General features: G+C 52.1%; 1 protein-coding gene across 1 annotated transcript in view; it reads right to left on the bottom strand.

Moving 5' to 3' along the window:
* Window positions 1-5,053: 5,053 nt before the first annotated feature.
* CREB3L1 (cAMP responsive element binding protein 3 like 1) overlaps window positions 5,054-24,866 on the bottom strand; it is a 35,567-nt gene continuing 15,754 nt past the window's right edge. Inside the window, exons 2-12 of the mRNA XM_072790595.1 lie at window positions 20,781-21,009; window positions 18,008-18,192; window positions 14,843-14,921; window positions 12,957-13,114; window positions 12,113-12,262; window positions 11,901-11,959; window positions 11,637-11,705; window positions 9,747-9,846; window positions 8,697-8,823; window positions 5,888-6,155; window positions 5,054-5,764 (exon numbers count right to left, since the gene is read on the bottom strand). Of these exons, the coding sequence (XP_072646696.1) occupies window positions 5,728-5,764; window positions 5,888-6,155; window positions 8,697-8,823; window positions 9,747-9,846; window positions 11,637-11,705; window positions 11,901-11,959; window positions 12,113-12,262; window positions 12,957-13,114; window positions 14,843-14,921; window positions 18,008-18,192; window positions 20,781-21,009 (1,461 nt within the window). The 3' untranslated portion in view covers window positions 5,054-5,727. The remainder of the gene's footprint in view (window positions 5,765-5,887; window positions 6,156-8,696; window positions 8,824-9,746; window positions 9,847-11,636; window positions 11,706-11,900; window positions 11,960-12,112; window positions 12,263-12,956; window positions 13,115-14,842; window positions 14,922-18,007; window positions 18,193-20,780; window positions 21,010-24,866) is intronic.

Here is a 24,866-nt window from a genome sequence, read left to right as displayed (position 1 = left end):
TCAAGCCCTTTGGTATCAGGAGCCAGATCTTGTTTGTGCTCCAATGTTAGTATGGTGCCTTGAACATAAGGGATACCCTGTAAATAGTTGTTAAGTGAATGAATGAACAAATGATGAGGGGTCCCACCAAAAGTCATCTTGGTCTCCCATTTCCTCTGAGTGGTTATTTCAAACTTCCTCTTTCCCTCAATTCAACTCCCCAGCCAACCTTCTACAATGACCCAACTTCACAGTTATGGGTGGGGGCTGCCTCAGTTTCCAGTCTCCTCACATTCTGCACCTGTAGAATGCCCTCCCTTTGTCTGGGCTTCTCTGGTCTGGAGTGGACCTCTCCATCCACACCATGGATCCTTGCCCCACCTGCCTCATCCATCCTCTTCCCTCTCTGTGGGCTCTTTGTCCTCTGGAAATAACCATGGTCAATTCTCTCCCATCTAAAAGAATCACTATATTGTATATTTGAAACTAAAATTATACTGTATGTTAACTAATAGAATTAAAAAAAAAAAAAAGAGGGGCAGCCTAGGTGGCTCAGCGATTTAGCGCCGCCTTCAACCCAGGGTGTGATCCTGGAGACATGGCATCAAGTCCCATGTCGGGCTCCCTGCATGGAGCCTGCTTTTCCCTCTGCCTCTCTCTCTCTTTGTCTCTCATGAATAAATAAATAAAATCTTAAAAAAAAGAACAGCCCCAAATTGCTCACTCTCTTTTTAAAAAAGATTTATATATTTATTTATTCATGAGAGACGACACAGACAGAGAAGCAGAGACCCAGGCAGAGGGAGGAGAAACAGGCTCCATGCAGGGAGCCCCGTGCAGGACTTGATCCCCGGACTCCAGGATCATGCCATGAGCCAAAGTCAGACGCTTAACCACTGAGCCACCCAAGCGTTCCTCCAAGTTGCTCTCGATCTCACCTACCTCCACCCTCTAGGTGCCACCCTCTTTCCCTTCATAGTGGATGGAGTTCCTTGAAAGAATTCACTACATCCCCAGGTCCCTCTGACCCCTCCTTCCCATGTGTCCCTCCTGTTCTCACTTCCATCCCATTCCACCCCAACACAGTTGTGACCAAGATCACTGGTGACCTCCTCATTGTTCAAGCTAGCAGAGACTTTGTCTCCTTCTCATCTTTCCCAGCCTCTCAGATGCCATCTGACACCACTGAGCTCCATCCAGTCCTGGAGGCTTTCCTCTGCCGGTTTCTGGGCCACTCTCTTCTCCTGTTTTTTCTCCTCTCCAGTCATTCCTTCTCAGCCTCCTTGTTCGCTCCTCACCTCCTACTGTCTCTTAATGTCTGTATTCTGGAGTTCTGCCCTCATCTCTCTTCCCTTTATGGAGACTCAAGACTTCAACATACCATCCCGATGCTGACAATGTCCTAATCTCCGCCTGAGATCCCTTTCTCCCTAGCCCTAGACTTCCGCGTTAATGTGAACATTCTACAGGCAACTTCACTTCGAGATGTGCTAAAATGAATTCTTTTTCTCTCCAAACCTGATCTTCCTCCTGTACTCCCTGTCTTGGCCAGTGATCCCATCATCCACCATAGCCTCCATGTCAGCTGCCTCAGTGTCATCCCACGCTCTGCCCTCACCCTGTACCCCAGAGCTAATTTGCTATCAAAGCTGTTGGTAATTCTTTCTAATTAGCTCTGGACTCTGTCTCATTCTTGTATACCCCCTGCAGAGCCCTGGGACAGGCAAATCTGATTATCTGAGTCTCTGGCTTAAAAATATTCAGTAGCTCCCCATCCATCACCTTCAGGATGAAATGTTCATTGTTTATTTATTTTATTTAAAGATTTTATTTATTTATTTATTCATGATAGTCACAGAGAGAGAGAGAGGCAGAGACACAGGCAGAGGGAGAAGCAGGCTCCATGCACCGGGAGTCCGACGTGGGATTCGATCCCGGGTCTCCAGGATCGCGCCCTGGGCCAAAGGCAGGCGCCAAACTGCTGCGCCACCCAGGGATCCCTGTTTATTTTTTTTAAAGATTTTATTTATTTATTCACGACACACACACACACACACACAGAGGCAGAGACACAGGCAGAGGGAGGGCAGGCTCCATGCAGGAAGCCCGACATGGGACTCGATCCTGGGTCTCCAGGATCAGGCCCTGGGCTAAAGGCGGCGCTAAACCGCTGAGCCACCCAGGGCGCCCGTGTTCATTGTTTAGATCCCTGAAAGGGCCATCTATTTCATCAGGACCACGACTAAGATGAGGCTAGCTGAGTGCCTTTAAGAGAGGGCTCATTCTCAGGCTTGTTTGTACAAGCCCCTCTGTACATCTGGCCCCCTAACCGCCCCCTTGCCTCCCTTCGGTCCTGACTCTGTTTCTCAAGATTCTACTCCTTAGCAGTTGGCCATTCGCTCCACCCCCAACACCCTTACCTCTCTCTACTTTATCAACTCCTACCCATCCTATAAGACTCAGTTCAAGGGCCACCTCTTCTGAGTTGCCCTCCCTGGCCCATCCAATCTGAAATACGTGACACTTTTCTGTTCAGCCCTCCATCACACCAGCCCTGATGCTGCTTTACTCCCTAGCCTCAACCACCAGCCTATTGCCTCTGAGGACAATTTGTTGGGTGATTTAGAGGGAATGGATGGATCTCAGGAAAGGTCTGCTGAAAGTTATTGTGAAGGAGCACCTGGGTGGCTCAATTGGATAAGCGTCTGCCTTTGGCTTGGGTCACGGGCTCAGGGTCCTGGGATCGAGCCCTGCATGGGACTCCCTGCTCAGTGGGGAGCCTGCTTCTCCCTCTCCTTCTGCTTCTCCCCATGCTGTGCTCTCTCTCTGTCAAATAAATACATAAGATCTTTTAAAAAATTTTTATTTATTTATTCATGAGAGATACAGAGAGAGAGAGAGAGAGAGAGAGAGGCAGAGACACAGGCAGAGTGAGAAGCAGGCTCCATGCAGGGAGCCTGATGTGGGACTTGATCCCGGGTCTCCAGGATCACACCTTAGGCTGAAGGTGGTGCCAAACTCCTGAGCCACCAGGGCTGCCCTACATAAGATATTTTTAAAAAATTAGAAGTTATGGATAATGATGATAAAAGTTTAGGGCCAAGATCCCAGCCTTTCATGGCCTTGGCGGAGAGACCTGCGTGTTCCAGCAGTTAAAACAGATGTACCTGGGCAGCCCCAGTGGCCCAGCGGTTTGGCGCTGCCTTTGGCCTGGGGTGTGATCCTGGAGACCTGGGATCAAGTCCCACATCAGGCTCCCTGCATGGAGCCTGCTTCTCTCCCTCTCCCTCTGCCTGAGCCTGTTTCTCTCTCTCTCTCTTTCTCTGTCATGAATAAATAAATAAAATCTTTAAAATAAAATAAAAGTGATGCACCGCATCAGGCAATGAAGTCCTTATCAAGTGGTTAAGATGAGGTGGTGAAGGAAGAGGGATAGAAGGGATAGAGGATGGGGCCTGATGGCAGTTCTGAGGTTCCATGATACTGTCTGGTCTTGTCCAGCCTTTCCTCTGGTGGGCAACTGGTGTAGGCACTGTCCTACCACTTCTGAATAGGAAAGTATCATGCCTGCCTGATAAAGTCCAGATGCCTTAGGAAGGCATTCTAGGCCCCTTGGGATCTGGCCCCTGATCACCCTCTGGCCTCAGCTCTCTGCATCCTTGCTGTTTACCATCTGGCTCTTCTAAACTATTTGCATTTTCTTGAAGTTTTCCTGCTCTCTCTCATCTTGAAGGCCTTTGCTCGAGCTGCTCACCTTCTTTCTGGAATACCCCTTTCTGCCTCCTGCCTACTTCCAACAGTCCATGTCACCTTCTCCAGGAAGCCCTCAAGTCTGGGTGAGGTACCCTCCTCTGTGCTATGACAGCACCCCTCGCTTGGCCCTTAGCACGCTGATTGATACTGTTTCTGATTGCACAGCTCATCTTTCTTGGAGTCACCACAGGCCAGGCCCTATTCTAAGCACCTGACATAATTTATTAAATCCCCACAACCACCTCATGCCTTGGGTGTTACGTCCTTGCTTTACAAATGGAGAAATGGAGGCTCAGCTCACAAAAGCATTTTACTTTCTTATGCTGTGTAACAAATTACCACAAACGTGGCAGCTTGTGACAGCATATGTATGATCTTGGTTTCTGTGGCTCGCAGTCAGCACAGCCTCGTTGGCCCTGTGGGGTCTCTTCTGGAGCGGGGATGAGGCATGTGGAGGTCATTGGTGGAATTCAGGGCCTTGCCACTCTAGCCCCAAGGCCCTCAGCTCTCTTGGAGGCGGCCCCCTCCCTGCGGTTCACACATGGCTGTTTGCTTCAAGGCAGCAGAAGCCTGTTTTCTTCAGGAAAAGCCCAATCCCTTTTTAAAATGGCTCTCACCTGATTAAGCCAGACCCACCAAGGATCACCTCCCTTTTGATTAACTCAAAATCAATTGATTTGGGACCTTAATGACATCTGCTAAGTCTCTTTTGCAATAAAAGGTCACCTAGTTATGGGAGTGACATCCCCTTATATTTACAAGTCCTCTGCATACCCTAGTGGGGGGGGATTAAATAGATGTGTGTGGTGGAGGCAATGGGGGGAGCCTGGGGGGCAGGAAGCTTGGATGCCTACCACACACAGCTAGTAAGTGGCAGCCCCAGCAGTCGAGCACAGCTCTTCCTGCCGTGAAGTCTGTACTTTTGACCCAGCTGAGGCCGAGGATACAAGAGCTGAAATGCGGTGGGTCTCAGGAGGACCAAGCTGGGTACTGCCCGGAAGGTGTCTGGCCCAGGGTCTGGTCCATAGCAGGTGCTTGATGCTTGCAGGTGGCATCCCCAAAGGCCAAGACTGGCTGCCAGGCCTCTCTACCTCCATAGGCAGCGCAGGAGGAGGGGCCGCGGGGTGGGGACATTACAGCAGAATCCTTTGTCTAGTTTGAATCCTGCGCCCAGAGGGAAGAGGGAGCCTGGGAGAAATGCCTTTCACCCCTGCCCTCTCCAATGAACCCCTGGCAGGACATAAAATCAACTTCCCCTTTTCACTGCCTATCCCCAGGTCCTGGTCACCCCCCTCCATGAAGAAAGGCACAAAGTCAGGAATTGATGCTGCATCTTTTTTTTTTTTTTTTTACTTTTGCCTTCTTAAAGCATGTGCTGAGCTGATGGATGAAGCAGTCTGGCAATTAAAAAGGCCTGGCGGCTTGGGCGGCGGCAGGGGGAGGCCAGATGAGGGCCCGGGAACAGCAAAGCCCGCACTAACTTTATAAAATATAAAACAAGGGAGGGGTGAAGGGAGGATGGAGACTTGTAAAATACAATATCTTAGGGGATTGGCAATAATAAAAAATAAGGTTCATTATTTACAAACAATTTCTGTTCTTGGTCTCTGTACAGTGGGGCGGGGGTGGGGGGGTGTGTCGGTATGTTGGTGGGTGTGTTTGCGGGGAGGGGGCGGGCAGGCAGTGGTCGTGTTGGTCATGATGAGAAAGGAGGGGGTTAGCCCAGTGAGTGGTTTATCTGAGAAGGACGGATGACTGTGGGAGGGAGGGGTGAGAACAGAGTGGTCGGCCCAAGGGAACAGTCCAAATGTGGTGGGGAAAGGAGGGGCCCTGGTAAAGATTGGGGCAAAGATAGGGCTGGGGAGAAGTGGAACCCTTTCTCCTGGGGTGGGAGCCCAGGGGACAGGGGTACAAGCTGGATCCGGGTTAGAGAGCAAGACAATCCCTCTTCTGGGTGCCAGAGGGTAGGTCCTGTGTCCTGGGTCTTGGCGCGGCCTAGGAGAGTTTGATGGTGGTATTGGGGCCCAGATCCCTGGAAAGAGAACAGAAGTCTGGGGTGAGTCTGTCCAGTGAGGAGCTTCTCACCTCTCTGCATGCTGGAGCAGAATGTGGGTGGAGCCTGGGACCCTGGGATGGCAAAGGGCCAACCACTTACCTCTCACGGAACCACTCCTTGGGGTGAGAGAAGTCGGGGCTGGTGCCGTTTCCACCGATGTCTTTTGGCCAGGCCTCACTCAGGTACTTGGTGGTCTCGTGGGTGCTGTCCAGGTGGTCATGCTGCAGGTGGTCCTGGGGCCGCTGCTCCGCCGGCCCCCCGGGGTTGATTTCCCAGCCATCTGGGGGCTCCACAGGCAGCAGGGCACCGCGGCCATCCTCCCACGAGCCTGCCCCCTCGTCATAGAACAGGAGGCTCCGGGAGGGCACTGGACAGAGAACTCATGGTGAGCTTCAGTGCAGAGGCTCCCCGCTCCCAGCCACATTCCCAGCCCAACAGTGAGGGATGAGGGCCCTGCAACTTTACAGGCCTGAGTTTGTTGAGCCCCAGTTCTAACATTTCCAATTGGTATGACCTCAGGTGAGTCAGGCCTTTGCTTTAACCTTTCTGAGCCTTAGTTTGCTCATCTGTAAAATAGGGATACTAGGGCCAACCTCATAGAAATGTGGTTTAATGAGACAATCTGGGGAAAGTGATTGAAAATTGTTTAGGGAAGAACTTGGAGAAAGTAGTTCTTCCTAAGCACTGGGTACCAGGGTGGGCATCTGAGAGTTGGGTTCTGATCCTGCTTCTACTAACTCACTTTCTGTGAGAACTTGAATCAATCTCTTTCCTTTTATTTTTAAATTTTTTTGGTGAAGATTTTATTTCTTTGAAAGAGAGAGCACAAGGGGGGGGGGGTGGAGAAGCAGATTTCCCGGTGAGCAAGGAGTCTTGGGGGAGTAAAGGGGGGGTGGGAGGGAACAGCTAGGCAGAGGCTTAACCCCCTGAGCCACCCAGGCACCCCCTTTCCCATTCTTTTTTTTTTTTTTTTAAGATTTTATTTATTTATTCATGAGAGACACAGAAAGATAGGGAGGCAAAGACATAGGCAGAGGGAGAAGCAGGCTCCATGTGGGGAGCCCAATGTGGGACTCTATCTCAGAACTCCAGAATCACGCCCTGAGCCGAAGGCAGACGCTTAACCACTGAGCCACCCAGGAGTTTGCCCACCCCCTTTCCCATTCTAGGCCCTAGTGTGTCCTTCTGGAAAATGAAGGAAAAGAAAACACATCTGTTGGATATCTCCTTTGTGCGTGGCATTGTGCAAAGCCCTTTGACCTGCATATCAAATCACTCATATCTCACTGAAAGTCCTGGGAAGGAGATATTTTTAGCTCTGTTTTATAGAACAGGTAACTGAGTTTCCAGCTTATCAGATACTTGGGCTTACGCTGGAAGCCAGAGGCAAACCCAGGTCCGTCTGGCTCCAGGATCTACCACCACCTTCCTGCCCTCAGGCCATGACCTAAGAGTCTGTGTAAAGGGCACTCCCTGCAACTGAGCAATGTACCTGCTCTGAAAGCCAGCCAGCTCTAGAAGCCAAGTCCTACCACAGGTGCACACTGGGAGTCTGCAACCCACTGCACTCACTCCAAGGAGCTCATTCATCCCCTCACTTCCTCAGACTCTGGCTTCATCCATCAACATGGCCTCCACCTTCCACATCCCTCTCTTCCTCCAAATTCACCGGAAGAGGGCCTCTCTGGCTTTGGAGAATGAATTCATGACTCTCAAGGCCTCACACCCCCTGCACCCCACCTCCCTCAGCAACTGTCCTGAAGAAGAGTCTCTGGCCACACATGTCCTGGGAGTGGCTTTCAGTCAACCACTCAACGCCTCCACTTCCTTTTCCTCTAACCCTCCCCACCCCTTCCACCTCTGAAGGCCCTGCTGGTCTAGCTCATTCTCCCTGCCTATCCCTCCTGAGTCCTATTCCTGCTGTCTCCTCCCTCTTTGACCTCCCATCCGTTTCCTTTTCCTCCTCCTGCCCTGCCAGACAATTCCTTCCCAGGGAGGAAGTTCCTCTGTAGGTCTACCTGAAGTCCCTTCTGCCTCTGGAAATCCATACTATTCTTTGCTGCACCCTCTACCAGTTCTCTCCTTGCCGCCCACATATTGTCTCTCTCTTCTCTCCTCTTGTGAGGTCTTCAAAAAGGGAGGGAATGTGCTCCTTTAGTAAGCGCCTGCTGTGTACTGAACCCTGTGCTAAGAGTGTATGTGCATCATGCCATTTAGTTGTGATGACAACCACGCTCAGTGAGTGCAGAACTGTAACTCCTGTTTTTTGGATGAAGACATTTAAAGCATAGGGAGCTCAAGACATGTGCCCAAGGTCCCGCAGTCAGCAAGTGGTGATGGCAGGCATGACCAACTCTGAGGCCCAATGCTCTTTAAGCACCGTACCTCACAGTCACCCAGGGGATGGTAAAGGTCTGAGCCTGCAACCACAACTGCCCCTCCTCTGCACACGCCTGACACTACCAGTGGATCCTGGCTCTCCTTACACGGTGCTTCGGACAGTCACCACCAGCTTATTGGGTAGGGCGCTGGAACCTCAACTCATTTGTTGTCCCAGGTGTGAAATACTAATCGTTTCTAGCAGATGCCCATAACCACAGCTACTGTAATTCCTGGGGGTGGGGCGGTGGGAAAGGGCAGGGTGGGAACATTCCCACTATCCCCTAAACCACCCCCACCCCCGCAGGCCACTCTTGGGTGGGCTGGGATCGGGAAGCCTGCATTGTGGTCCCAATTCCACAATGAACATTGAATAAATCACAGACCCTTTAGGGCCTGTTTCTCCATTTGCAAAATGAAGAGGTCGAATGAGATGTTGCCAACCTGGAAGCCGGCCTCCTCTCTTTTATCTGGCTTTTGCCCCGAAGTTGAGACTGAGGGAAGGTAGCCTGGCTCAGGAGGCACTCACTCTGACTGGCTGTGTAGACGCTGTCAGTGGCCATGGGGTCTTCCTTCACAGTCTGGGAGCTGGAGGAGAACTCAGGGAGGCAGGGCACAAGTGAGCCCAGCACCAGAACGAAGCACAAGGCTGCCACCTGGTAGTAGAGGGGGTGGGGGTCAGAGCAGATGTGGGGGGTGTGCAACCCTGGCCATCCCCAATCCTTCTCCCCCAAAATCAATAGGTATAAAAGGCCCATATTTTTCCAAGAAAGTAGCACCCAGAGCCAACCACCTCCTAGATGTGGGGTCTTCCACCCTTTAGGGAGAAGGTGGAGGAGGCTGCTCAGGCCATCTCAGCCCATCGTAGGGTGGGGGGCCACCACAGTCAGCATTAGAAAAGGAGGGAAGTGGTAACACAGTTATTACCTATAAGGTAGAGGAATCAGGATAGGAAGAAAGGAGTAGGTGGGGGCTTTTAGGAGGAGACAAGGATGGGGGACAGAGCATCACACCAGATTCTCAGCAGGAGGAGCTAAGGGTCACACAGCTGGAACTAAGCCCTGCCCACATTGTAACTGCCTGACAGCACTAGGATCTCAGAGGGCCTGAGGAGCCATTAGCCGGGAGGCAGCAGGCTGCACATTTCCAGGACAGAGTGGAAGAGGGACCTGTGGATGCCTGAGCCACACCCTGCACATTCTTTTGAGTTTCTAGAGATTTACTCAGCCTCCTTCTCACTATTTGTTCCAGAAAGCAAGAACCAAGTCCGTACTTCCTTGTGTCTCCCTAAGCCCCTTCCCCCCGCAGGGTGTAGAAGCTGCCTCCTGAAGGAACTTGCCTTGCTATCCCCTAGCTGGGTTCATGTAAGTCACTACACATCCACATTGTGTTAGAATTGGTCAGGGATGGGCATGTTCTAGAAGGCTCCATGGGCTTGGGGAGAGAAGCTGGGGTCTGCAGGAGCCAGCTCGCCAGGCACTAGGATGGTGTGCCCTGGTGATGTTGCCAATCCCTCAAAGCTCTGCCTGCCTTCCTAGAAAGCCAGCCTGGGGAAGACTCGTACTTGTGCAGCACTTACCATGAGGCAGGTCCCAGTCTGGGTGGCGGCCATCTTGTAAGGTCTTGAGATCTTGTTGGTGACCAGAGTCTGGAGTTTCTGCAGCTGCTGGAGCAGGGTCCTGAGGAGGGCACAGTGGTCACCCAGCAGGCTCTGCCCCAGCAGGCATCTCTGCCTCCTGGAGCTCTCCCAGGGAGCACCTGGGCTGGCTTCAGACTTCACTTCCACACCAGGAGCTCGTTTCAGTCAAGACAGAAAAGATTACCTCCCTCTTGGCTTCTCTGTGGTGTGGCTTGGGGAACTGGGGCCTGTCTCGTGGTGAATCGCTGGGTCAGTCTGTGGGAGCTCAGGTGTGCCTGTGAGGCTCCTGGCCAAAGTGGGCTGGGGAGGAGTGTCTGCCCCACCTGGGCCGAGGTCACCTTTTTCTTCACTTACACTAGCCAGGGCTACATAGACTTTCCTTTCTTTGTACCCCATATCTCCCAGAGCTGATAGGAAGGCTATGCCTGGCAGCTGTCTGGTGTATAGTGAGGGTCCAGTAAATGGTAGCTACCATTTTTGTTAATCTTGTTGCTGTTGCTTTTATCACAGCATCTGTAGCCTCACTTCGTTTATATCCATGCATTTCCACGTCAGTCTCCTTCACTAACTGTGGGCTCCCTGAGGGCGAGGACCGGGTCCCACCCAAGGTGGAATTCTCTGGGGGCATACACAGGGGGGTACTCAGCCCACGCTTGGCAAACAACAGTTTAATGGTCTCTTTCCTCCACCTAGCCGGGCAGTGGGGTTGCAGTTACCAGAATGTACAGCAGGTGGCGAAATAGCTCCAAGGGCCTGGCCCTATTTTGGGCCAGAGTGGAATCTGGGCCAGAGGTAGAGGGGTGAGGGGTGCGGGCTCCCGCCCCCCTTCCCTGAGTGGGGGGCATTCTCCAGGTCAATCGGGGGAGTGGCTGGATCCTGCTGGAGAGGCTGGGGGAGAAGGAAGGAAAGAAGGAAAAAGCCTTCTGTTGAGCACCTGCTACATACCAGCTGTCGCCTGTCATTTTAAATTACCCCAGCAAATAATTATTAGAGACCTACTGTGGGCTCATCGCTAGGCACTATCAAGAATTCAGAATAACCATAAAAAAAAAAAAAGAAGAAAAGCTAACATGAATTGAGTATCCTTAAATGCCAAGCACAGAGCTGGGCCCCAAATCCTGTGAGGTAGGGCTTCTATCATCCCCATTTGGACAAAGCAACTGGGGCCCAGAGAGGTTTCACAATTTTCCCCAATCGAAAAAAACAGCAGAGTGGGATTAAAAAGCCCAGGCTGCTGCTAGCTGGCTCCATACTGAGGTTTCTCAAAGGGAATCGTGCCTGCGAATCACTGAAGGATCTTGTTGAAATGCAGATTCTGATTCTGTAAATCGGGGGAGGGGCCCAAGATTCTGCAGTTCTAACAAGCCCCCAGGGGTTGCTGATGCTGTTTGTTGGTGAGAAGAGCTCTGAGTGGCAAGCACCTACCCCAGCAGTTCTAACGTTAGGGTACGTTGAAATCACCTGGAGGGCTTGTTAAAAGGCAGATTGCTGGGACCCCCTTGGAATTCCTGATTTAGTAGGCCTGGCTTGAGGTCTGAAAATAAGCATTTCTAAAAGTTCCCAGGGGCTGCTGCTGGTGGTGGTCTGGGGAATCCTGCTTTGAAAGCCACTGTTCTACATCAACGGATTTAAGTGGCTCTCCTGCCCTGTCAGGTGTTTAGAGCTATGTGCAGAGGAAGAAGGATGGGAAGCCAGGGTTCCTGTTTCTGGGGTTCCTGTCATCCTGAACTCAGTTACCTTTCCTGTCTCCTGCCTCCCAAGCTATGCCAGACCCAGGTGCTGGCGGCCGAAGGACAGGGGGCCAGGGAGTGTGCAGGAGGTGCCACTCACCTGTTGGCATTCTCCAGGGTCTCTACCTTCTTCCACAGTTCGTTGTTCTCTGATGTAAATGTCTCCACCCTGAGGGGGCCAAGCAGACACAGGCTCAGGGGCAGGCCCCAGACTCTTCCAGGGCCCCTTCTGTCTTGTCCGCCACACCCTGTGGCATCCTATTCCCTGAGCCCCCTACTCCAGTGCCCTTTGAGGGAGCACTGGGGAGAGCAGTGCAGCCTGGGGAGGGGGTCCCAGGCCTGCCCCCCTGCCCAGGATGCTTACTTCTTTTCTAGACATTCCACGTACTCCTTCTTCTTACGGCGGCTCTCCTGGGCCGAGATCTAGAGGGGGAGGCCCCAAAACAGGGGTTACCACAGTCACACAGCCATTTCCAGGGCCCCCTCAATTTTAGGGCTGGCATCAGCAGGGGAGCAGAGGCTTCCATCCACCAAGGGAGTCCTAGGGGCAGGGCCAGGGTCCAGCTCATGCTTTACCTTATTCTTGATTTTTCTCCGCACCCTCTTTAAGGCCTTTTCTTCAGCTTTGGTGAGGGGGAGTTTCGTGGGGATGGGGTAGCCCTCAGCAATCAGGGTGCGTTTCTCCTCCTCTGTCAGGAGCAGTGGCCCTGATGTCCCCTGTAATTTCTGTGGGAAGTAGGATGTGATGGTTAGGAACCAGAGAGCCACCAGTTCAAATTCAAGCTCTGCCATTTACTACTCTTTGTGTGACTTGGGGAAGGCATTCAACTCTTCTAGCCTCAGTTTCCTAATTTGAAGAAGGGTGGGTCTGAATTAAATCCAATAACATGTATCGACTGTGCTGGGAGTCCAGCATGTTGGGCACTCAGTATACTTTTGCAGGGTGGGGGTGGGGGTGTCCCTAGATCCCATCCTGGAATCTACAACCTCAAAGCTTACTTTTCCAAAGCCCCTAAAGAGCAACCCCCTCATACCCTAACAGTCTTCACTTGGGAGGCTCCACACAGGACTCAGGGCCTAGCTCCATGTTTCTTGAGCGATTTTGGGGTCTCCAAGCAGCACTCCTTTGGAGGCAGCCTGGGCCATCCCCCCTGGAGGTCAGGAATGTCAAGTTCTAGACCTGACTTTGCAACAGTGGGGGTTTGACAGGCCTCTTGGACCTCTCTACCTGTGTCCTCTTTACCCCAAAGCAGGATTTAGAGATTCTCACTCCCATCTGCCAGGCAGGCACTTCTCTATGAATTTTAATGGGGATGGGGGATCAGGCTTGGGGCTCCCCAGACCCTTTTCCACTGGTTTCATGTAGAGTGGACTTACTCAATCCCTTGCCTCTATGGTTAGCCCACTGCCAGCTGCTTACGTGAGGGGCGGTGAGAAGTGGGGAGGTGGAGATGGCCGTGGAGGAGCGGGCCATGGGCCGGACAGGGCTGGAGGGGGGCAGAGAGCGGGGACTCTGGGAGCCGTCACTGTCGCTGCCGTGGCTGCTGGGGGGCGTCAGAGGCATCTGCACCAGGTCCTCTGGGGAGAGTGGGAAGGGGGGTGGAATCCAGGTTAGCAAGGTTGCATCCCACCTCTGCTTGGACATCAGAGGTCAGCCAGCCCTGACATTGTGGGGAAAGAATACTGGGCCTTGTAACAGCAGGAGCCCCTCTGAGCTCAGAAGTTGATTCTTGAATGCCATCCCATGTCTGACGCCACAGAGACCTGGCTCCTTTAAGCCTGGTCCTTGGTGTAGATACCATGGAGGCCGGATTCTTGAAGTCCCCCCTCATCCTTGACTTCACAGGGCCTGGGCCCTTTGAGCCTCCAGCTTGGTAATCCCAGAGGTGACTGGAGTTTGCCCACAGCCAGACCCATGGGGATTAGGCTGGGCAAGAAACAGCCTTAGTCACTTCCTTTCTCCCCCACTGCAAAACATTTAGCCATTATCAATCCCAGGATTTCCACTTGCAACTTGAGCGTAGCAGGACAGCAGGCTGAGGCTCAAGAGGAACAGCTGCATCCTCCTAGACTCCACCCCAGGCTGCCCCCTGCACGAGTCCTCTCTCCCTTCCTGGACTTGGAGTTGCCTCTCAAGGATGTCATAATGTAAAGAGCCTGGGACCTGGAGTCAGAGGGCTTGAGTTCAAGTTCTGCTGCCACGCGCCCCAAGTGTGTGACCTATAGTCCTATTTGTTAACCTCTCCAAGCTCACTTCCCTGTCGAAAGGGGGTACATTGGCTGCAGGGAGCTGTGAGAACCCAATGAGCTCATGCATGTGAAAATGCCTTACAAATTGAAGGGTACTCTACAAGGTGATGTGTTTTCACAATGGCCCCTTTCCACCTTCTGTGAATCTTCTCTGTGAGGGAGTGAGCAATGTGAGGGTGAAACTTGGGTGTTACTCATCTTTCTAAACTTTATGCTACTCAGCCCGGGGCCTGATACATAGTAGATGCTTAACAAATGTTTGGCTGGGACACCTGGGTGGCTCAGCGGTTTAGCGTCTGCCTTTGGCTCAGGGTGTGATCCAGGAGTCCCAGGATCGAGTCCCACGTTGGGCTTCCTCCATGGAGCCTGCTTCTCTCTCTGCCTAAGTCTCTGCCTCTCTCTCTCTCTCTCTCTCTCTCTCTGTCTTTCATGAATAAATAAATAAAATCTTAAAAAAACCCAAAACCCCAAATGTTTGGTGAATTAGTGAGGTAGGATTGGAAAGATTCAATTAGCCTATTCTCCTTCTGGCCAATCCAAGAAGCTTCCTCTGTTGCCTTTTCCCCTGTCAGGTCTGGGGATGTGCTTCCAAGGCCTCCTGGGGAATCTGCCATCTTTAACTCAGATGGCTGCTATGAAATTGGCCCTTGCTATTTTGTGATCTACTTGGGCATAGGAACTGTCTTCTCTCTTTGCTTCCCCAGACATGCCCAGTGAACACTTACTGGATGGATGGATGGATGGATGGATGGATGGATGGGTGGACAGATGGATAGATGGATGGATGAATGGGTGCATGGGTGGCTACAGAGTGGGCTTCCATTAGTGAATGATGGGGGGGATTAGAAAACAAGGTGAGGGTGTCAATAACAGAGATAACAGTTATCGATTGGGTAAGAAGGGGGCTGGAGGGATGGAAAATGTGCAGGGCAGGGAGGAAAGCATATTCTGGGGAGAGATGGTGGGTGTTGAGGGAGATGGGTGGGCTGGGCCAAGGGAGTAGGGATGCTGTCTGCCCAAGACTGGAGAGGAAGGTCCCTCTCTGGACACACTTACCTGGTGTCACTTTGAGGAACTGATTCACCTCCTGGGGCTCTGCTTTGATCACTGGCAGCTGAGTCATCTCTCCTGGGGCCTGAGGAAGAGACAGGTCCAGCTCATCAGCTGCCCTTGGGGCTGTCCCCACCATGCCATTCAACCCACCACCCTTCTTGAGTCTGACAGTTTGCTCTGCACAATTAAGGAGATGGCTGGACACAAGGTTCTGGGCACAGCCCAGGGGGAGGAGAGGCAAGTTCTCAGGTTTGGAGAAGCCAAGTCAGATCTAAAAGAAAGGAATGATGATTAAGTAGTTAGTATAGTTTAGATCTTTAGCTTAGCGAAGGAGGCTTCCTGTGGCCGCCAAGCCCAAGCCCATCGTTTTGGTGGAGGCTGCTCTGTGCTGACTGTGAAGGCCACATGGGCCTGGGTATGTGGGCTGCCAAGGGGATGAGAAGTAATGTCTGGCACATTGTAGCTGTTCCGTGAATAGTTAACAGCAGTGCAGACGAAGAAGGCCTTAATTGGCTGGGGGCTCAGGGTGAGCTCTCTAAACAGCTGAACTTTGACAGGAGTCTTGAAGTATAAGTAGGAGTGTTCCAGATAAAGGACAGAGCAGGTGATAAGTGAAAAGAAAGGAATTCCAAGCAGAGGGAAAAACATGTGCAAAGGCACAGAGGCCAGAGAGCACGGCCGGATCTGGAAACTGCAAGTATTCAGGGTGTCCAGGGTGTAGGGAGGGGTATGTGTCAGGGGTGGAGCAGTAGGAAACAAGGCCAGAAGGCCTGGCGAGGGGGTGCCGTGGGGGTGGTGGTAAGATTCCCAGAAGATAGGAAGGGACCAGACAAAGAAGTTTGAAACCATAAGGAGTCCCTGATGGTTTTTTTGCAAGGGACTGGCAGAAATAGATTTATGTTTTAAGCAAACGTGCATTCCTGTTTATTTATATTCCAATTTGCTGTTCCAGAAAGAACATCAAGAACATGCATGGCCTAGTAGGGATTTACCCCCAAAATACAAATGTAGTGATCCAAAGGGACACCTGCACCCCAATGTTTATAGCAGCAATGTCTACAATAGCCAGACTATGGACAGAGCCCAGATGTCCACTGAGAGAAGAATGGATACAGAAGATGTGTACACACACGTGTACACACACACCACACACACACACAGAGGAATATTACTTAGCCATCAAAAGAGTGAAGTCTTGCCATTTGCAATGATTTGGATGGAACTAGAGGGTATTATGCTTAGAGAAATAAGTCAATCAGAGAAAGACAATCATATGATTTCACTTATAAGTGGAATTTAAGAAACAAAACAGAGGAGTACAAAATAAAACAAGATGAAATCGGAGAGGGAGACAAAGATAAACTCTGAATCATAGGAAACACTGAGGTTGCTGGAGGGCAGGGGGGTAAGGGGATGGGATAACTGGGTGATGGGCATTACCGAGGGCACGTGATGTGATGAGCACTCGGTGTTATATGCGGCTGATGAATCAGTGACCTCTACCTCTGAAATTAATAATACGCTGTTAATTGAATTTTTAAAAAGTACATGCATGATTTCTTAGACATGATCATCAACATGCATCTAAGTGGTGTTTTCTTTGAGGAAGGCACTGTGTCGTTGGGTGCTAGATTTCAGGACCAAGTCTCCCCGCTTTGGGTCCACAGCCAGAAGAGAGAGGTCATGATATTGTGGGTGGGACACAGAATCTCCAATTTAGGTGGATGAGTAAGAATCACAGAAGGTTCAAGTTGGCAGGGCCCTTGGAGACTCCCTGGTCTACATCCCAGTTCAGCCCTCAAGTGACAGAGGAGGCACTGTGATGCAGAAGGGTGGGTCACACCGCCCATTACTGACAATGCCAACTTCTGGTTCCTGTGCTTTCCACAAGGGCGTTGTGATCTCGCTGGAGTGGGAAGTGTGGGCTCCCAGGTTTTGTAGGCTGAGTTTGGAATGAAGTTTGTTATTTCTGTGTGTGTGTGTGTGTGTGTGTGTGTGTGTGTGTGTGTTTAGGGAGAAGGGGAGAGAGGTGGGGGAGGGGCAGAGAGCAAGGGGAGAGAGAGAATCTTAAGCAGGCTCCATCTCACGACCCTGAGATCATGATCTAAGCTGAAATCGAGAGTCGGACGCTTAACCAACTGAGCCATCCAGGTGCCCTGAAATTCATTATTTCTGACTGTGTGATTGATTCTGGGCAAGTGGCTTAACTCTTTGGGCCTCAGGTTCCTTCTCTGGGGCACACACCCAACCTCCCAAGACTCTGGCTGCTGCTGTTACTGCTGCTGCTGTGCCTTCCCTTCCTGCTTTGACAAGGCCTGAGGAGTCACTGAGCCAGTCTGGGAGATGGTCTTGGAAGAAAAGATCTTCCCCTTTTGCAGCTGGGAGTTGAGAGGGGCTGATCTTGGCCTTTGGCCACATACACTTGGATCAGGTGAGACGTGTGGCCAGCAGGGGGCAGAGGCAGTCAAACCCTGAATCTAGGGATTTTAAGACCTCCCTTATATTGTAGACTCCAGGCTAGAAGCCCCTTAGAGGCAATTCATGCCCCCATTTTACATATAAGAAAGTTGAGGAAGAAAGAGAAGGCAACATGTCCAGAGCACAGGTGAGACCCGAGCTAGGACCCAGGCAGGCTTGGGGAGTCTGGGCCTTGCATTCTCAGGAGGCTCTTCAGATGTCAAGTTTGGATCTATATATCATGGGAGGTGGCATGAATTTACGAGGTAAAAAATATTGATCTCACAAATATATACAATTGAAATTTCACGCACCTTTTATATTCTCATTTTGGTCTTTCTTTTTAAAAAATCCTGACACTCTGGGAGAGCATTCTGACCTGTGCTATCTTCATCTCGAGAGCCTGGACCAGGCCTCTGATGCCAAGCCCTGCCCGGGGCCCCATAAGCCTCCTGCACACAGTGAGGGTGCTGTGGCCCCAGCCTACCCCACAAGCACCCCTAGAGCGGGTTGTCCCCACTCTAGGAAGGTGAAGGGCAGCCCGAGGGGTAGGCAGAGGCCTGGTCTGGGAGTTCTGACCCTCAGGGCCCGAGGGCCACGTTGCTCCCGGTTCACATAACCCTGGGCTTTGCAGGGTTGGAGGTCTCCTCCCACAGAGATGCACCCCCCTGCCTCCCTCCCTCAGGCCCCATGAACAGTCCCCAGGCTCACCTGGTGGGGGACGGGCAGCCTGGACAGGGGGTTGAGGCCCAGCAGCGGGGTGGTGGCCATGGCGGCAGCGGCGGCCATGGCCGAGGAGGCGGCCAGAGGGTCCACGGGCAGCTCCGGGCTCTGCTCCTGCTTCACCATGACGGAGCACAGTGTGTGTCCCAGCACCCATGCTCCATGTTCCACGTCTGGGGAAGGGGGCAGGACCAGGCTCAGGGGACTGATTGAGGACTCCTGAGCCTGGAGCAGAGGGCTCTGCTGCCCTTCTCCCCCTGGGAGCTGCTCGACACTGGGCTGAGGAGAGATGCTAGGGTACAGGCGAGCAAGGGCAGAGAGGGGCGCTTGTGGGGTAGGCTGGGGCCAGAAGAGGTGGGGCACCTTCTTTACTCAGCAGCTCACAGAGCAGGCGTGGACAGTAGATCTGGACCCCTTCCTGACTGGCTGTGTGACCTTAGGTAAGTTGCTTAACCTCTCTGAGCCTTTGCTGCTTCATCTGTGAAAGTGCCTGACAAGATGTAAATGTTCAATTATTAATGCAATGACTGCTGCTTGGTGAACATTGGCTGAGCACTGTGCTAGGCGTTGGGGACCTAGTGAGAGTCCCAAGCAGTTTAATGCAGCTGGAATGGAAAGGGAAGGGGAAGATGGGCTCAGAGAGTCAGCAGGCGTAGTGTGGCCTTAGAGGCTGGGCTCACAGCTGTGACTTTGTCCTAAAGGTAATGGGGAAGCGCTGAAGGGTTTTAAGCACGCTCAGATTTGTAATATTGAAAAAAATCATTTTGCTTGCATGTGGAGACAGGTCAGCCTACAGGCAAGATGGAGGCAGGGAGGCTTGCAGGAGGCTGGTGACAGTCTAATGAGAGAAGCTGAAGCTGAAGCAAAGGAAGTGACAGTGGGGATGAAGAGGAAGGGCATACTGGAGACAAATTTAGAAGGTAGAGTTCAGAGGACTTGGTGATGGGGTGTGAGGTGGGGAGTGAGGAGATGAGGGTGGGGAGGGCATGTGGGTGGTGAGGTGTGATGTTCAGGTTTCCCAGGGAAGTGTCCACTTCCTGCCTACTTAGTGGGGCTCCTGGCTTCACCCGGGCCACAGGGCTGGCAGGCATCACCTCTTTTCCGGATGGGTGCCTCCAGTCCTACACCCCAAGTCAGCCCTGCTCACGGGGGCCCCAGCAAGCCCCAGGCAGTGGTGAGGTGAAGTGGGGGTCTGGGGAGCCAATATGCAAGGGAAGGACTGGGGGCTCTGGCCTCTGGGGCCTGCTGAGGGTAGAGAGAGGGGGTCAGTGGTGCCTGGTCCCACCTCAGAGACTAGGCCCCACCCTGCTGGGAGCCTGAGCGCCCCAGCTCTGGGCCACAGGCTGCTCCAGGGCTCCAGGAACACCCACAATCTTCCCAAATTACAGGGCCAATTGTCCGGCCTCCGGGAAGCTGCCCCTGCAAAGGGCCCACAGACAAATTGCTCTAAAAATAGACTTGGGGTGGCCAAGGAGTTGCTGGGCTGACCCAGCAGGGGTGGATGTAGAACCTGCCACAGAGGGGGGTCCACCCCACATGCTGCCCCTCCCTGGGTGGGCGTGTGCCTGAGGACGAGCTGACGTGACTTCCAGACGCTTGGCTGAGAGGTCAGAGTAAGCAAGGAAGCTAAGACCTCTGCAGCCACAAGCCCTGAAGCCACTGAAACCCCAGAGGACGTCCCTGCCCTCACAAGGGTGAGCAGGGTGGGGTAAAGAGTCCCATCTCTGGCCCTGGGGCATCTTGAAGCCCCCCGGAAGCAGCACACACTTCTTTAGCTGAGTGGGGCTCTCAGTCCTCACTATCTAGGAATTCTTTTATCCCAGCAATCCTAAGGGGCAGGCACTCTTATTCTCCCCATTGAATAGCTGAGAATATTGAGAAACTCATTCAAGACCACTGTCCTCTGAAGAGAAAGAGGAATTAAAAATGCTGTTCATTGTTCCAGCCACTCTAGTATTAAGAGGACTTTTATATGCGCAATGAAAATAGCCACTAATTCTTTTTTATATATTAGGTGCTGGCACTGAACTGGGTACTTTATGGAGAGATTTAAAAATCCTGGCCAGAATTCTTATGGCACATATATTATCTTCATTTTATAGTTGAAGAAACAGAGGCCCAAAGAGGTCAAGCACCTTGCTCAAGATCTACACCAGCAGCTAGTAGAGGCATCAAAATGCCCAGCTGCATCTGCCCGGGGCCCACACCCAGGACCTCCTGCTGGCCCTCGAGGCTGGTACACGTGATGGTGGCAAAGGTGTGAGGTTTAGCTCGCGGGGCTTTGCTTTCTCCCAAGTCCCTACTGTGCATGTTACTGTGTTTGTGACCTACACAACTCAGCTTTCCCGAAGCCTCATTTTTTTGATCAAATGGGGATTGTGAAAAAAATGATAGATTCCTATCCCACCTGTGACTTGTGGGAGGTAAATGAGAGAATTAACATGAAGGTACTTTGTGAACCGGACAGTACTACAGAAATGTCCAGTTCCTGGGTGGTGCTGCCGGTCAGGAACCACCCTCTGCACACCACTGATCTAAGTCAGCAAAAGAACCCTGTTGAGCAGTGTCTATATGGGTTTGACAGGAGAGACAGCAAAAAGGCACCAGGGAGCACTCCTCTGACAGGGGTTGGTGGAGGACTCCCCCAGGGAGCCCCTGGGAGTGTCAGCCTGCAGTGTCCCCCTCTGATCCCTCAAGAGCTTCCTCCCCTCTTGGGCCTTCTGGGCCTGTGCTGTCCCTGGATCCTTGTACCCTTTCTTACCTTGGGTGGTGTCCTCCATCTTGATGGGCAGAAGGGGGCTCTGAGGTGCCGAGTCACCGCTCAGGGAGTAGCTGTGCTCAGCCTGGATGCCTGGTGTGGGGGAGTCCAGTTCCATGTCCAGTAGAGGGCTCTTCTCGTCCAGCACGGGATCATCAAAGAAGCTGCTGAACAGATCATTGGAGAAGTCCTCCATGTTCTCCGCAAAGTGGTCCAGGTGCTCAGGGAAGTGCTAGGGAAGGAGGAGGAGGGTGGGGACAGTCAGCTTCGTGTGGCAAGGGGGCACCGATACTGCTGTGGTGGGGCTCCTGGGCCTTCCACCACCGCCACTGCTGCTGCAACCTCCCCATCATTTGTGCGCCATCGTTAACACCACCACCATCACCATCAACCTCCCCACCGCCCATAGCCCCAGGACCAACTACTCTCATTTCTATCATGACCATCATCACTGTCACTGTGTTACCTTTGCCACCACCACTCCCTCTACCTTCCCTGCCACCTCCAGCCTCACTGTCATTATCTGCAAGGGTGAACTGTGGAGGGCACAACAGCATCCCAGATGACAAAACTGGGCTCTAGTTCTGGCTCCTGTAACCTTGGTTTAATCGCACAGACTGCCTGAGTCTGTTTCTTCGTCCACCCTACTTTGTGGGAAGACAAGTAAGGAGTGCGTGTCTATGCCAGGGAGTTTGCATCCCAAAGGCAATATTAGTGACTTTTGTGTTTCTTGCTGGAGTGCAAGGTGGTGGGATTATCAAGGCTTCTATTCCCCTCCTTAGCACGATCCCCAACTGTCCTCATGCCTCTGACTCTCCTTTTTCCAAGATGTTCTTTATGCCAAGAGATTAGGCTCTGAAGCCATGTCACTTGGGTTCGAATCCTGGCCTTGATCCTTCTAGCTATGACTCAGTGCCGATGAAACTGTGGGTGGTGACTCATTAATGGGTTGTGAAATCAATTTAGTAGGTCACAACCAGGATTTAAGAAAAAATAAAACAGAAAAAAAAATAAGAGTAGAAAATACTAGAGTGCACTTCATAGTGAAGTTAAATACCTGGTGAAATTTTCATCTCAGGGGTGTGTGTGCACGCGCCTGTGCACACGTGCTTGGTAATGAAGTAAAATACATTAGAAACAAAATAATCTGAAAAATATTTGTCTCTGAGATCTTGGGAAAGATAATTAACCTCTCTCTGCTTCATTTCTTTCTTTGTACAGTGAGGATGATAATCATTTCTGTCAGGATTGTTGTGAGGACAAAACAAATTCATACATGTAAAGTACTTCTAATAGCCCCGGGTACATAATAATTACTCAACAAACATTGCCTCTTATTAATAAAGCACCTGGTGGCTGGTACATAGTAGGTGCTTATTTTTTCTCTCTCTAAATAATTATATACATGTAAGGAAATGCTACTGCTGTTCATTATTTACTGACTGCACGAATTTGCTAGTGGGTTGGATTGGAAGAGATTGTGTGAGGGGGGTTGCATTAGGCCCTGGCGTCCAACCTGGGGAGTTGTTAACAAGTGGCTTCTCAGGGACTGGTTTGAGATATGGAGCTGTTGAGCCTTTCTGGCATGGAATACTCAAAGCCTGCCCAAGTCCCAAAGGGGTGAACAGAAAAACCCTCTGAGAATAAGGTTCAGAGCCATGTGAACATCTGTGGGGTCTGATAGACTTGCGTTTGATTCCTCGCCCCATGACTTGCTAAGTTATTTCACTGCCATGTGTCTTAGTTTCCCTATCTGTAAAGGGGAAATAATAGTTCCTACTTTATAGTGTTGTCATGAAGATCAAATATTTGTTAGGTGCTTAACACTCATAGGATTATGAGGGTAAAATGAGTTAAGTACATATTCCTCATACATAGAACACACACACACACACACACACACACACAGGAAATGTATGTAGCAGAATGGTGCCTAGTATGTAGTGAGTACTCAATAGTTGTTAGCTGTTATTAGTATGAAAACTGCAGCTCCTAAAAGCCAAACTCTGGGCCTGAGCTGAGGTGAGCTGAAGAATGATCAGAGAATCTAGGGCAAAATAAATGCAGAAACCCACTGACTCAGGTACTCTCCCATTTTCCCAGTTTGCCAGAACTTATCACCATACATTTTTATTGCGATTTTAACCTTCCAAAGTGCACGATTAAAATCATATGCACAATTTTATTTACTTCTCATGATTACCCCATGAAATAGGTTGCATAGCTGCATTTGACCGACAAGGAAACTGAAGCCCGGGAAGCCAAGGACAGCAGGGAAGTGTCCACAACCCCTCACCACCTAGTCCTTCCCCAACTGTGGCAGACATTCCTCTATTCAATAATTGCCTGTTTGCCAGACTGAAAATTCCCCAAAGCAGGGTCTATAGCTTGTTCACCTGCTGGATCCTAGCACCTGGCCCATGGTACCTATTGGTGGAGGGACAGGGCCTTGTACCCCAGAAGGCAATGCCATTGGTATGTCAAGTGTTCATCAGTGCCTGGGGTGAGGCAGTACCAGGAAGTCCTAGGTTTAAACATGTCTCTAAGAATAACTGTGGTCCCACATTAAGGCCATTTACAGGGTACACCCCCCCCCCCAAAAAAAACACCCAGCCAGCCACAGGCAGGACTGTGCTAGCTACACCCTCTGTAGGGCCTGGGCCAGCCCAGCTGGGGGCGCGTTGTCCCTGCCCTCTCCTTCAGGGTTTTTCAGAGGCCTGGTGTGGGGCCCAGTGGGAGGGGGTGGTGAGGAAGGGAGGGCAGTGAGTCAGCCGCTAAGGTATTCCTCCAGCAGCTGCTTCTCAGGCGATAAGGGTTTGCCAAGGCCTTTCCTGGGGCCTGGGAGAGGAGACATGCTTCCTCCAGTCTGGGCTGGGGTCCCTGAAGGCCTCAGCTCCAGGCAGATGAGCCAGGTCCTTCTCAGAAAGCCCTTTTGGGGTGCCCACAGAAACCTGGCCCCCTTTTGTGAGCAGCTCCCACCCCACCTGCTGGAAACAGCAGCTGAGGCCCAGCAGGATGGAGCTTCCAGAGGGTGGGAGCCAAGTGGAAGGGGAGGGCGGCCAAGGGGCAGGCAGGGTGGGGGTGGAGGACACTCAGAAAACCCAGTCCTCTTTGCTCAAGGTTTCCTCGTGTGCTGGTGAGGCCACTGGTGGCAATGGTGGGCATGTCTCATTACCTCCAGGCCAGCCTCCTGCTCATGGGACCATGCCAGAAAGGACTCCCTTCAGAGAGCTTTGTAGCCTTATTTCTATCTGGAGCCTGGCCTCTCAAAGCAGCTCCGTTATGGTTGATTTATATCATCATATTAGAGGCAGGGGACCTGAGAAAGCCCATGATCCTCCCCCCACCCCATTTGCCAACGACGAAACTGAGGTCCAGAAAGGGAAAGCCACCTACCCAGGGTCACACCATGAGCTGGTGATGTTGAGACGGGGTGGGATTCTCTGCAGCTCTGAGGCTGCACAGGAATGGGGGTCACCTTCTCCGCGTTGTTCTCTCACTTCTCCCACTGTACCCACCCTCCCCCAACCTTGGAAAGCCCACCCTGGGGATCTCAGGCCTCCTCAACTCCAGCATGCCCGCGGTCCCCCCCTCCCCCCGCCCCTCCAACCACAGCCAGCACTACCTCCAGGGCACACACTAGAAGCTGAGGATTTAAGACTGCCCGCAGAAAATTATTGCCCGGGGCGGGGTGGGGGGTGAAAAAGGAGGGGTGTTAATCTACAAACGGCAGGGGGTCGTGGGTCATCATTCAGAGGGGGGATAGGGTTCTACGGGGGTGGTGAGCGTTCTGGGGTGCCTTGCCAGGCAACCGGGATGGGGAGCCAGAGAAGGAAATATTATGATTTGTTTCCCTCCTCGTTAAAGACTTTTTCCTACAGCCATGCCAATATAAGCTCCTTCTCGGAGGCCACGCGCAGTCGGCCCCGGCTCCTGTCTCTCGGAGGAGAGGTCCCGCGGCCCCGCGCCCTGGTCTCCCGCGGGCGCCCCCACCGCGGGCCGGGCCTCGGCCCCCCCGCCCGGAGCGCAAGCCCGGCCGGAGCCCCAGCGGCCGCCCGCGGCCCGCGGGAGGTGACCGCCTGCGCGCTG

Source organism: Canis lupus, chromosome 21 (genome assembly GCF_048164855.1).
Source record: "Canis lupus baileyi chromosome 21, mCanLup2.hap1, whole genome shotgun sequence".
NCBI lineage: Eukaryota > Metazoa > Chordata > Mammalia > Carnivora > Canidae > Canis > Canis lupus.
Note: the sequence above shows the minus strand (reverse complement) of the source record. Positions and strands in the feature narration are given on the sequence as shown.